Source organism: Octodon degus, unplaced genomic scaffold (genome assembly GCF_000260255.1).
Source record: "Octodon degus isolate 3935 unplaced genomic scaffold, OctDeg1.0 scaffold00100, whole genome shotgun sequence".
In the NCBI taxonomy this organism is placed as follows: Eukaryota; Metazoa; Chordata; class Mammalia; order Rodentia; family Octodontidae; genus Octodon; species Octodon degus.
The window spans coordinates 3,246,920-3,260,013 of NW_004524676.1; the positions used below are offsets into that span (position 1 = coordinate 3,246,920).

Genomic DNA, 13,094 nt, shown 5'->3' on the forward strand with positions numbered 1-13,094 from the left:
ACCACACTCTCTCTCTCTCTCTCTCTCTCTCTCTCTCTCTCTCTCTCTCAAATAAATTAAAAAAAAAATTAAAAAAAAAAGATATATTTGACTCTCCCGCTCTTCTAGATAACTTTCTACTCTTCTTCCATCTAAAGTCCCAAATTAGTGTTTCTCTCACATTCATCAATAAACTGGAAACTCACAGAAGGATCTCTGCATAATCTCTCACCACCCTTCTACCTACCCAGTAGAATCTGAACCCAGTCCTCAACCTTGTTGCTATTAGCACAATGATAACTCTGAGATGCTAGAGTCAGTCTCTCCGCCTGTGCCCCTAATCCTACCCTTTCTCACTACTCAAACCATCACCCTTGCAATGTCTCTCTCGTGGTCCTAAGTCACAGTTTCTGTGATAGCTAATGGATGTGTCTACACATTGACACTATCTGAATTAGTTGCCAGTCTGCAAGACAATTGAGAGTGAGCATTTGGAAACTTTTTTATGCAATGGTAGTGATAGATTGGTCCGTAGCGTATAAATTGACATACGCTAGGCAAACTCCCTACCATTAAGCGACAGCCAGCCCTTTTACAGAATTTTGATAGAGCAATTTATTTGTCTTTAATAGCCCACGTTTGCATACATATTGACCACATTCACTGCAGGAGTCAGCGCACGTCCATAAGACATCTGAACTCTGCTGATGCCCCTTCCCCTCCCTCTCTCTTGCTTTCTGCCCTTTCTTAGTCCTCTTCCTTCTGTAAAAGACCCATTTTCCCATTTTGGTGGATTATTTTATGTTTACAGTTTGAAAATTGGTTGGCACCTATTGTTAACGGTGGTAAAACACACATAAAGCTTAGCATATTAACCCACTTCGTGTGTGCAGTTCAGTAGTGTGACCACATTTACACGGTCATCCAGCCGTTATCCAGAACTTTTGTGTTTTATAAATTACGATGCCGTTAAATAACAATTCAAATTTCCCTCTTAATTTCCTTGTAATCATGATTCTACTTTCTGCTGCTGTGAATTTTAATAGTACAGACACTTCACAGGATTGTAATCATATAGCACTTAGCTTTCTGTAAGTGGCTCGTCTCACTTAACACAAGGTCCCAAATTCATGCCTGTTATAGCAGATCTCAGAACATCCTTTGTAAGGAAGTCTAATATTCTATTGTATGCTCTTGGTCCATTTGTGACACTATATAACAGAATACTTGGAAGTGCATAATTCAATGGTGAGGGGTTTTTTTTGGTTGGGGGCTACTGAGAGTCAAACCCACAACCTTGTGCTTGCCAGGCAGGCACCATGCCTGCTGTGCTACATCCCCACCTACTACATCCCCAGCCTGAGTCTGCTTTTAATTCTCTGAGGAATGGCTGTACTGCTTTCCATAGAAAATTTGACCTATATTTTCAATTCTTTTCCTAGTCCATAATTTTATTCTTTTGTACCTTGAACTATATTCCTAACATTTTCATTTTTTAATTTGGCAACAGATCACGCTAACCTGTCCAGGGCAGGTTCCAACTTGCAGTCCCGTGTCAGGCTCCCAAAGTAGTGAGATTGCAGGTGTGTGCTTGGCTAATAACCTTTATCTTGTACAGAAGTAGTGTATCAGCTTACACACAACCAAAGATTATGAAAAACCTTACCCTTTTCCTAAGAAGGGGCTGAGAGTACGTCATTAGATGACTTCCACTGATGTATACAAATAGACTCTTAGTCCTCCAACTTTAAAAACAACAAAGCCTTTCATTCGCCCTTCCCTGCAAGTCACAGGCATGGTTCTCTGTGAGAGTTATCTGAGCTCACCGTCCAGCCTACTCTGCCTACCTGGTCATAATCTCACGCCAGCCAGGCTTTCAACCCCCGTCCTCCTTGGACCTGCTCATGTGTGGTCGCCGCTGGTACCTCTGCCACCATACCACGACCAGTCCGTGCCCTCCGCATCCCCTCTATCTGCAGCACGTGACACAGCCCATCACGCCTTCTCTTTGATCCTTCTCTTCCTGTTGGTTCCAAGCATCCATACACCTTGGTTTTCTTCCTTCTCTCAGTTTCTTCTGCTCGCCCTTCTTTTTATTGTGCTTTTCTCTTTTCTACCTCCACACTGGATCACCTCGGGGCTCTACCTTGGTTCCTTCTCGTTGGCGCTGCGGGGCTGGAGCCCCAGTATTTGCACCTCTATCCCAGCAAGCGCCTGTGGCCTCTGCTTCCACTCTTGCTCTCTGCAGTGCAGAATGATTCAATTTGAAACTTAGCTTTTAAGCTGAGTCAAACCAGGCACGGACGCTCTTCAAGTCTTTCAATTAGTTTACGTAAAGCAAAGTTTTTCCAATGGCCTACGGGGCTTCGCCTAATGTTCCTTCTATTACTTCCTGTCAGTCTCTTCACCTCCCCCCACTGCAGATGGAACTCTCTCCATCTTCCGTGAACACTTTGGCCTCACTCTCACTTTAGGAGCCCAGCTTTTCCCTCTCCTGACATTCACCCCCCAGACACTGCCATCGCTAATTCTCTCACCTTGAAGACAGTTCACTGGATAACTTCATGTAAGGTCTTTCTTGACTACTGTATCCTAAATTGCAACCTGCCCTCTCTCACAAGAAAACTGAAACCATTTTCCTGCACTCTTTTCTGGTACACGACATTGACTAGGTCCATAGCTGCTATTTTATTATTTAATATTCTCGTCTGCCCCTCGAATGTAAGCTCTCTGAGGTCAGGGGTGCTGTCTGCCTTGCTCACACACACATCTTCAGCACCTAGAACAGTGCCTAACACAGCAGGCCCCTGGTAAAACTCCTGAATGACTAAATCCCACTGCCAAGTTGATTAGCAGGAGGAAGGCTTCATGCCATCTGTGAGAACAAATTATTCACTATAAGAAGGCCATTCTAGAAGGGAACAAAAACAAAATCTCAAAGTAGAATGTATTATGAGCAAGTTCTCCCAGGAACAGTTAAAATAAACACACTCTCTCTCTCGGGCACTGTGTGTGAGCGCACACGTGTATGTATATAATTTACGTGCCTAATCCAAGATCAGGAAATGAAAAAGACAGTAAACTAGTCATCATGTAGTAAAATTAGCCCATTATCAGACGGGTTCGCCATGGCTTCACACCAGTTGATTTGCTACCAAAAGTATTTAACATAAGAACTCCCTCAGAAGATAATCACAAGATTAAGAGACCACAGGACAGGGATGGGAAGCCTTTTAGAGCCTGCAGTGAAACAAACGGCGCACTGTGCATGCATGTCACAGATTCACCACGACTGCTACGGGAGATTGTTAAGGCAAATTAAGCCATAGGATATTTTTTAAAATGTTTCTTCAGTAAGAAGCCCATTTAATATCAGACACAGTTAACATATAGAGCTCACTGTTTTTAATTAATAAAAGAGAGAATTGTATCTGTCACGATTCACACTATGCCCTAAACGCCACCTGCAAAACTTAATCTGCTCTGGCTTTAAGGAGTCTTTAAGTATTTCTCTGCATCTCATAATGTTTACCTTGAATCCCACTGAATCCATGACAACCCCATCATCTCACTGGGTGGTTATTCAAAAGGCTAATAAACAAATGAAAAGATATACAAGACAGATAATCAGGAATTGTATATTGAGACCACTAGGAGATTATATTTTATACTACTAGAATAGCTATTTTTTAAAAAATGATTAACAATATCAAAACTAGGCTGGTGAGATAGTTCAGCAGTCTAAGGTACCTGCTTAGGCAACCTTAGGCAAGCGCAGGGACTGAGGCTCAATGCCCCGCACCACAAGCTGCACCAGCCCCACCCCCAGGGCAGACTGAGCTGGCCACAAACACACACACACACACACACACACACACACACACACATTGAAACCTGACAAAGAATGCAGAGTAACTAGAACTTTCTACACAGCTCAAGGGAATCAAAAATGTTGCATACAGTTTCAAAGCTTGCTGAGTATTTTCTCATGGAGGTAAGCCACACCACTGTGACCCAGCAATCGCAGTGCAAGAGAAACACCAGCACACCTAAGACGTGTACAGGAATGTTCACAGCAACTTTATTCATAACAGCCAGAAAGAAAGACTCGATGTGTCTCAGACAGGAGAATAAACAAGTTAGGTGCTTTGCACAACTCAATTACAGTGCCACACAAAGGCATGGGTGCTGATGAGTACTTTATCCACAACAATGTGGACAAAGCGCCAAAAATATTATGTTGATTTTTTTTTAAAAAAAAACCCTGATCTATCCTTCTCTTCAAAACACGTATATAGTACTTTTCCATTTATGTTAAGATCAAGAACATACAAGCAAGCACCTTGTAGGAAACAGAAATCAGAATAGGATTTGTCTCCAAAAGGAAGGAAAATGATCTAGAAGCAGGGCAGACTGAATCTTCAGAATAGTACACATGTGCACATTTTGCCTGGGACACTGGCATTCTTACTTGTTAAAACTTATAAATCACACTTAAAACCTGTGGATTGTTTTCATACACCTCAAATTTAAAAAAAAAAAAGTGTTAATACCTAAACTGGATTTTCACTATTACAATAAACGAGCTATAACTAATATATATCTTGCAATTTATAAATATATCAGGCTCTCGGTTGCTTTTCTCTCATTGCTAAGACAAAATGCCTGACACCCAAAATTAAGGAAGTAAAAAGGTTTATTTTATTTAGGTCACAGTTGGTGGAGCTCTCACTCCATACTCGGCTGGCTCCAAGGCAGAGTGCTGCATGGCAGGAGGCGGCAGTTCATAGTGACAGAAAACAGGGACGAGCAAAGGCCAAAGGAAGGCGCAGCGGCAGCAGTGGCAGAGGCCAGCCTCTCTTCTTTCCTTCTATTGTCTTCAGACTATCTGACCCAGGGTGAGTGTAGCACTCACACCCACAATCCCAGTGTACTCAGACCCATAATCCCAGCCTTGGATCATGAATTAATCTCAAGCTCCAGAACCCTACCACAATGACGACCTGAGTCTTTGGGGGATCAATTACACACAAACCATAACAGCCAGCCACAATTTTGTTCACATGCAAACAGTCTTAAAAGTTTGTGTCATTCAGTAAATTTTAAAATTTGCAAATGGACACGGTAAGGCCCAACCCTAGATTTGAGTCAGGTAAATAGGTTGGGACAGCTAATGGGTCACTATCAATAACCAGCATTCCCACTTCAGAGACAGCCATGTTTCTGCCTGTCCTCAGAGAGAGTCTTTCACAAATGCGGCCGTGCCCTGAAAAAGCTACTTACTAATAATAGTCACAGAAGATGAGAGGAAAAAAGTAAAGCACTCTTAATAATTCTTACTCCCTAAATAGAAATAACAGACCAATTAAGGATCAAATTCTAAGATCTGGCACTGGCTGAACCGGAAAGGCCCACTGAACTCTGATCCCAAAATTGCAAAAAGAAATCAGTGTAACATCACGTTCGTGAGTACTTGAGTCACTACAAAAACTGCTGATGCTCTCAGTGAACCTTTAAGAGCCAGTTTATTTTTTTAACATGAGCAATCTTCACAGAAAACACAAATCTTTTTGATGGAAGCGATTTGAAAGAAAGGCAAAGGCCACGGCTGGAAACACTTCCACAGCAACGGGCCGGGGAAGCTCAGGTACTGACGCTGCACCGACTCTTGCGAAGCTGTCCTTTCACCACAGCGGAGCAGCCCTGCTGATGAGGCCGAGCGGACTCCGCCCCGGATCGCACCGCGCCATCACCCCGCATCTTCACGTCGAGCACATTGTGCCACAGTGCTGGGCCTTACATGTAGTTCAGCAGCGGGCTTAAGACAGTTTTACATAATGTTATAGTTAATTGTAGGACATTAAAGATGCAGTACGGCAGGCAGTTATTTTGGGAGTCAAACGTCTTTTAATACATTCAGAACCACGAACACCTGATGGACACAACAGAAGCATCTTTGAATTTGCAGAATTTGCTACAACAGGGGATCCTGATGTCTGTGCTGACAGTAAGACTAGACTCTAGTCCTACACCTCTGTAGTTTTATGTAACCTTCATCTCATCTACTGGACCTTTCGACAGAATAACATGAGACATTTAATTCTGTTGACAGTCTGACACATCAAGCAAACAGGGCAGTGACAGGCAGTAATGCACACAGCGCCCAAGTGGAGAGCAATCGTATCCTTGCCAGCGGGCCTGCTCCCGGACTCACCCTCGGAGAACACCTACCATCCCGGGGCCGCAGCTGGTCCCGTCCGCCAGGGGCATGTGATGCGTGCGGCAGCCCTTGTGCGCGCCCTCCGCCGCGGTGGTGCACCACAGACGCCGGCACTGCCTCTGCGGAGAGCAAGGGGAGCGGGAGGGCGTTGAGCAGGCAGGCGGCCGCGGGCCGAGCAGCGGCCGTCTATGTCCCAACCTCACGGCGGCCGGCCGGGCAGACACCTGGCTAAATAAGTACCTCGAGTCACTGGTGTCGTCCAAGCCCCAGAAATGGCATCATTTACTTTCAAAAAGAATGTTAAGCTCTGTTCATACGGGGAGAAACGAACCAGCGCTGAAACATTCAAACTCCTGCAAGCCACTTTTTTTTCTCTTTCCACAGTACATTTTTCTACGGAACTTTTTGGTTGTTAAATGCTATTCACAAAGGGCTTTCAAACACCCCTTTGGATGCAGCGGTGGCACGTGTGAATGTCTACGGAAATACAGCATGACGCTTGATGAGCGTGACACACACTTTCCAAATCTGAACCCAGGATTCCGATATTTCCACATGAAATGAAGTCCACAGAAGGTCATGACAAAATGGCCCAATGTACCTTTTTGAATTTAAATTCAAAGTTCATCTAGTAGAAAAACTGGTTCCATCCCCAGCACCACACGCCGTGCTGGCCCCACCAACCGGCACACGCAGCTGGCCACCAAGTCAGGGCGTGGGGGCGCACACCTGTAATCCCACCTGGGGAGGCTGAAAACAGGAGGATCACTACGAGTCCAGGCTGCCTAGTGAGACCCTGTGCCGAGTACATAATTTTTTTTTAAAAGAACGAAAAATTGGTTACGAGAGAAGTATGATTTACAATAAAATAGTAAGATAGAAGTTCCTCTCCACAGTGAATGCTACTGAAATCTGTGACAGCAAATTTAAGGACTTAGGAATGTATTTACTCTGTGTAAATAAGCTGCATCCCCTGCACTCGCTGTTAAATGACTTCATTCATTCAAAATTCAGCCAATATTTATTCTGCGCCACTTACCACATGCCAGATCTCAACGAGACACTCGGATGGAGGCTCAGTGGCCCTTAAATGAAATGTTTAGAAACAGAAGTACCTCACATTCGGGAATTTTAGTCTTCAGATTTTGGAACATTTTCAGACATATGAGGTATCTTGGCGTGGGACCCTAGAATGGACACAAAATCTACCTACGACTCATATGTCCTTTCTACATGCATAGCCTGAAGGTAGCTGAAGCCTTTTGGGGTTACTTGTGTTTTGCCTATCAACTGTCTCATGAGGTCAGGTGTGGAATTTGTCACTTGTAATGTCACAACAGAACTCAAGATTTTTCAGGTTTTGTGACACTTTCCATTTTAGATTTTCATAATAGATATGTGCAACCTGTATGTATTATTTAAATGAGTAAGTCTGCATTCCTGACCCCGTGTTCCTCTCAGTTTAGTATGGCAAAAAGCAATTTGCCTAAGGTGTAAAGTCAGAGACAGTGGAATACCTACTCTGCTTGGAAAAACAAGGCCTGAAGTCATTATTTGTTTTCAAAAGACATTTATTCTAAACTAAATCCTAAAGTTACACAAATGTGAAAAATAAATAAAAACATGATTATAAAGCCATAAAAATGTTATAATTAAATATTTTCGTGGAGATTAAAAGTATCTCATCTATGAAAAAAATTCTCGGGCCGGGGAGATAGCTAAGTAGAATAAGCACTTGCCTGGCAAGTGCAGGGTCCTGAGTTCAATTACTGGTACCGCAAAAAAAAAGAAAAGAAAGAAAGAAAAAAAAAAGAGAGAAAAGAAATAGAAAAAAATTCTCAAAGTAAATTATAAAGTAATATTTTTATGAAAGTTAAATAATATGCCCCAAATTTAATTCTTTTGGATCCAAATCTGTGTAAAAGAAAATGTCAATTAGATTTCTGAGGCCTTTAAAACAACTCACTAGCAAACCACCTACCTTTCACCTCCTCATCCCCAGAAGAGTATTATTTGAAAATAAAGAAATTCCAATATTTTTACTTTTCAAGTCATACGACAGCTCTGTGGCTGTTTTCTGAGAGTACCACAGGAACCTGTGGGAGCGTACAAAGATCGCTGTTAAATGCCTAACGCTGCCTGACACAAGAAAGTACTCATTAAGTTTTACTTTCTCATTTTTGATCCCTTTCTACCCAACACCAGATTTTTCAAAGACTTAAAAGCTATATTTAGCTTCTCTTCCGCTCCAGAGAATAAATGTGTGTTGTGAATTATAGATTCTTCCTTTTATTAGTGCGAGTTTGTTGGGCATGATGTGGACGCTCATCTTAGGGCGCAGAGCCACGTCCTGAACGTGTCCTGATTCTTTTTATTTTCCATCTCTTCCCGATCCACCCCCTTCCTTCTATCTCTAGATCCGCTTTACCCAATTTCATCTTTATTATCATTCTGTTTTCGTTCATGCTTGTGGTATGTGAAGTTACATGCATTGAGGACAGTTGGCACATGGACCTGATGCATCTTCAATGTTTTTGTAGCCAGCTCCCTCCCCCTTCCCCTCCCCCAGACCCACAGCCCCCGCCCCATTTCCAAAAAACCTATTTCCATTTTCTTTCATTGACCTTTTATTTTCCTTTTTATTTGTATTCTAGATTATTCAAATAAAAGAAACCATGTGGTGTTTAAATATGTGTGATTTAATTTCCTTCACTTCACATTAAGTTTGCAAAGTATATCCCTCCTCTCCTACAAATGCCTTGAATTTATTCTTCATTATAGCTACACAGTGTTCTAGAATAGATAAAGCTAGCACATATGCTTTATTCATTTCTCTGTTGCTGGTCATTACGGGCCACCTTCAAGGTTCAGCTCTCATGAAACATGCAGCTGTAAACATCGCTAAGTGTGTATATCTGTAATATGACGCCTTCAGCTCTTCAGGGAAAAAGACTAAAAGGTAGATAGTTGGGTCCAGTGGAATTTCTGGATTTAGTTTTTGAAAGATCTCCATACCAATTTCCATAATGGTTGTACTAGTTTACATTCAAACCGTGTGGCAGGGTTCCTTTATACCCACAACCATGCCAGCATTTGTTGTTATAGTTTTTTTTTTTTTTTTTCATTTTATGTTATTTGAAACAGGGTCTCATTACTCAGCTCAGACTCATAGTGATCCTCCTGAATTCAGCCACCTCAGTGGTGGGATTACAGGCATGCGCCACCACACCAGGACAATGACACCGACTCAGTGCACCCCAGGGTCGGAGCCGACGCAGCAGGTGGGACCAGGGATGGAACTGTGTTTTGAGGAAAGAAACTATTTCTACTGCTAATAATAGCAGCAATAGATCCTTGTATGTGAAAAACCTTACATTTCTGTTCTCGCCTCTTACCAATATACTTTACAGCCTGTATTTTACTGTAAGTAGCAGTTAGTCTGCAGTGTGGAGGCAGACAAGGGAAGAGACGGTGGGATGGGGAAAGGGGAGCGTAAAGAGCGGGCGGTGAGGTAGGGAGGAGAAAGCAGAACAGGTGACGACGTGAGCTAAGGGGCCGAGCTCTGGGGAGTTCTCTTCGTTGGAGCGGATGGATAGTGGTGAGGCTTTAAGAGATGACAACCAGGCGACAAAGGGAGGTCGGAGCAGGGACGTGCACTTTGGAGCTGGGGACAGCTACAAGGCTGTCGGAACTTAGACATTTGTGCACCTACCCTGAGGAGAGGAGGCAAGGAGCTAGGTAAGATAAAGGAGAGCAAAAGGACCACAAAGAGGACAAAGACTAGCTACTCTGACAGGGTGGGAGGAACTGAGGCAGCAGCAGACAGCAAAAAACTGGACGAATTTAAAAAGTGAGAAGAACAACTACAAAATAAGAAAACGGGACTGCTACAAAGCCCGAGTTGAAGGAACAAAATAGACAGGAGGAGAGAAAGAAAAGAAACAACTAAAAGCAGAGAGAGAGTGAAGTAGAAAATGCAGTGGGAACCAAGGCAAAACACTGACAAGGGAATGTGGACACAGCTCCCACGTGAGCGAGGGCCACGCAGCTCCCACGTGAGCGAGGGCCACGCAGCTCCCACGTGAGCGACGGCCACGCAGCTCCATGTGATCAAGGGCCACGCAGCTCCCATGTGATCAAGGGCCACGCAGCTCCCACGTGAGCAATGGCCACGCAGTTCCCTGCTTGTCAGAGCTGCTGTCTGACTACAGACGGCTCGCCAATGTGCCCTGTTTTTCTCTTTCTCTCCAGTTTCGCCTCTCTATGAAATGTACAATAGATGCTGTGAAAGGGAAAGAACTTGTTCAGCGGGAAGGAAAACTGGGATGAGGAAAAGGACAAATGGAAGAAGGGGAAAACATGTATTTAGGTATTAGCTATATGTGCAGGATGGTTTGGACAATTGTACTGCCAACTTCTACTGGGCTTTTCAAAGGAGCAGGTAATGCTTAAAATTGCTTTCTTTTTCTTTTGAACTTGTTATAACCTTTTTCTTGTCGTTTGTTTTATTTTTTCTTTAAGCCAATCTTGCATGTTTATATTTGGTAACCTAAACAATCTGAAGATAACATCACACTATACAGCAACCATTGTTCAATTTCTATTACTCTGTTTAGTGAAATTTTGTACTGTTTCGAATGATGGGGTTTTTTTTAATCACTATTTTGTATTCTATAAAAATAAAAGTTTAAAAATTGAAACAAAGCAAACAACAACAAAAAAAGCTAACCAAGTCTCAAGAACTCTCCCTGACGGCCAGCAGGCAGAAGGTCATGCCGCGAGGCTTGGCTGGAGGGTCCTCCCCACCCTGCGCCCCAAGCTTGATGATGGAGTTGCTGGGCACCTGTGCTCGCCAGCAGGGACCCAAGGCAGTTGGGAGACGGCTACAAGGGACAGCGGGCCCGTTCTCCTCTTCCCAGCCAGGAGTGGAGTTCCCTTGCCAACAGTAAGTGCAGGCGAGGATGCCACCAAGGTAGCACCATTCCCTAGTGCTTGGAGGAGGTGTGGGGAAGGAGGGCCCGTGCTGTACAAGCAGAGCCTGTCCCGGAAGTCCGGTCCCAGCACTCGTTCACTCCCGCAGTCTGCGTGACCTGCATTCACGATGGCCACTGCCCACAGGCCGAGGCGTGGACAGTGCGGGCCAGCTACAGCAGTGCCTCTTCCCTTCACAGTGGTGCATTCGATTAGATCTACATGTAGGGTCTTTCCAATCAACTTGCCATTCCAGGGTGCAAATCCCTCCCTCACTGCAGAGTACCTGTGGCTTCAGGGAATCCTCTCTGAGCACCTCTGACGTGACTCCTCCTCTAGTCAGCCATGTTGGGTCCGAATGCTGTATTTTAACTACAACTTGAAGGTAATTTTAAACAAAAGGTTAAGATTCTGCTCACCAGGTAAGGACATACTTGTGATCCAGGACCAAACATAAGTTCACACTGTTTGTTTACATCGTACACGAGGCCAGGGAGTTGTGAAGACAGGTCATATATCCTTCCATTTGGCTTGTCGAGAAGGCACTCGCCGTGACCTGTGCTGCAGCAACAGAAAGCCAACATCCTGAGGGGCCATGGGTACGTACGCTCAGGCTAACGCGCGCGCCTACTTTCTTCAGTTCTCTTTCACAGAGAATAGGCCTATTTTCCCACAATCTAAAAACCCGCTCACGTTAACATCAGTATAACACAGCAATGTTCCTATAAATGATGACAACCTCATCGCCTGCAAAGGACTTTCAATGTGTGTGCTTGCCTTGCTTCCCCACAACTAACTAGAACACGCAATTAAAAAAAAATAGGTTGGAGGGTGTTGTTCAGTGATACGGCACTTGCCTTATGTGTGCAACACACACACACGTGCATAATAAGCAAATGCATCAGAATACGTTTTATGTCAAATTTTTGGTCTACTTTGCTATCCAGTTGTAATACCTCAAATGTAAAGTGTAAACTGTTAAATTGCTGCAAAAATAAAAATGTGTTTTTAAATCCCTTGAGAAAGTATATCACCAGTTACAAAAAAAAGGAAATCTCAGAAAGTTTCATGCTGTCTTCTGGAAGTTTCTCCAAGAAGGACCAAAGCAGAGTTGAGGTCACTGGCTTTGGCAGCAAACATTTTGATCCCAGCACCTGGCGTATGGGTATGACCTACAGAACCACCCCGAGTTTAATTTTCCTCATCAGTAGCCTCAGAGAGGTAGCATTTATCTTAGAATTTGTTATTAGAATACAGTCATATGCTGTGTAGAAATATTAAGGCCAATAATGAAACACAAAGAGTGTGGTGGTCCCAAGAGATTCTATGGACCTGAAAGCCTCCTGCTTCCGTAGCAACATTGTGCAGCACAATGTTACCTGACACACAGTGCCCGGATGTCTGCAGTATGCTGCTGAAGATGAGCTTATTATCTCATAAGTAGATTGCACAGTAATGTCAAGTATATAATACCTAATAATAAATGACTGTTACAAACTTATGCATTTAGTTTGTACTTTAATTATTATTTTAGAATACACTCCTGCTTATAAAATTTTACTATAGCACTGCACACCCATCCAAACACATGCCGGGTGCAGCTTTGAGTAGCTCAGGTTTACTGTATCTCTCACTTGCATCTAGGGGCCCCATCAAAGACTGACCAATCCTACTTAGGTTTGTGTAAGCACACGTGCGACCTTGGCAACACAGCAGACGCACAGCAGGCACGCCCCAGGACACAGCAGACATGCCCTAGGACACAGCAGGCACGCCCCAGGACACAGCAGGCATGCCCTAGGACACAGCAGGTGCGCCCTAGGACACAGCAGACACGCCCTAGGACACAGCAGGCACGCCCTAGGACACAGCAGGCACGCCCCAGGACACAGCAGACACGCCCTAGCACACAGCAGGCACGCCC

General features: G+C 43.9%; 1 protein-coding gene across 2 annotated transcripts in view; it reads right to left on the reverse strand.

Annotated features, from left to right (window-relative positions):
- The window catches only part of Adamts20 (ADAM metallopeptidase with thrombospondin type 1 motif 20), a 193,102-nt gene that overhangs the window by 101,579 nt on the left and 78,429 nt on the right, over window positions 1-13,094 (reverse strand). For both annotated transcript variants that reach the window (XM_004638581.2, XM_023723596.1), the window contains exons 10-11: window positions 11,590-11,731; window positions 6,211-6,318 (exon numbers count right to left, since the gene is read on the reverse strand). In XM_004638581.2, the coding sequence (XP_004638638.2) occupies window positions 6,211-6,318; window positions 11,590-11,731 (250 nt within the window). The remainder of the gene's footprint in view (window positions 1-6,210; window positions 6,319-11,589; window positions 11,732-13,094) is intronic.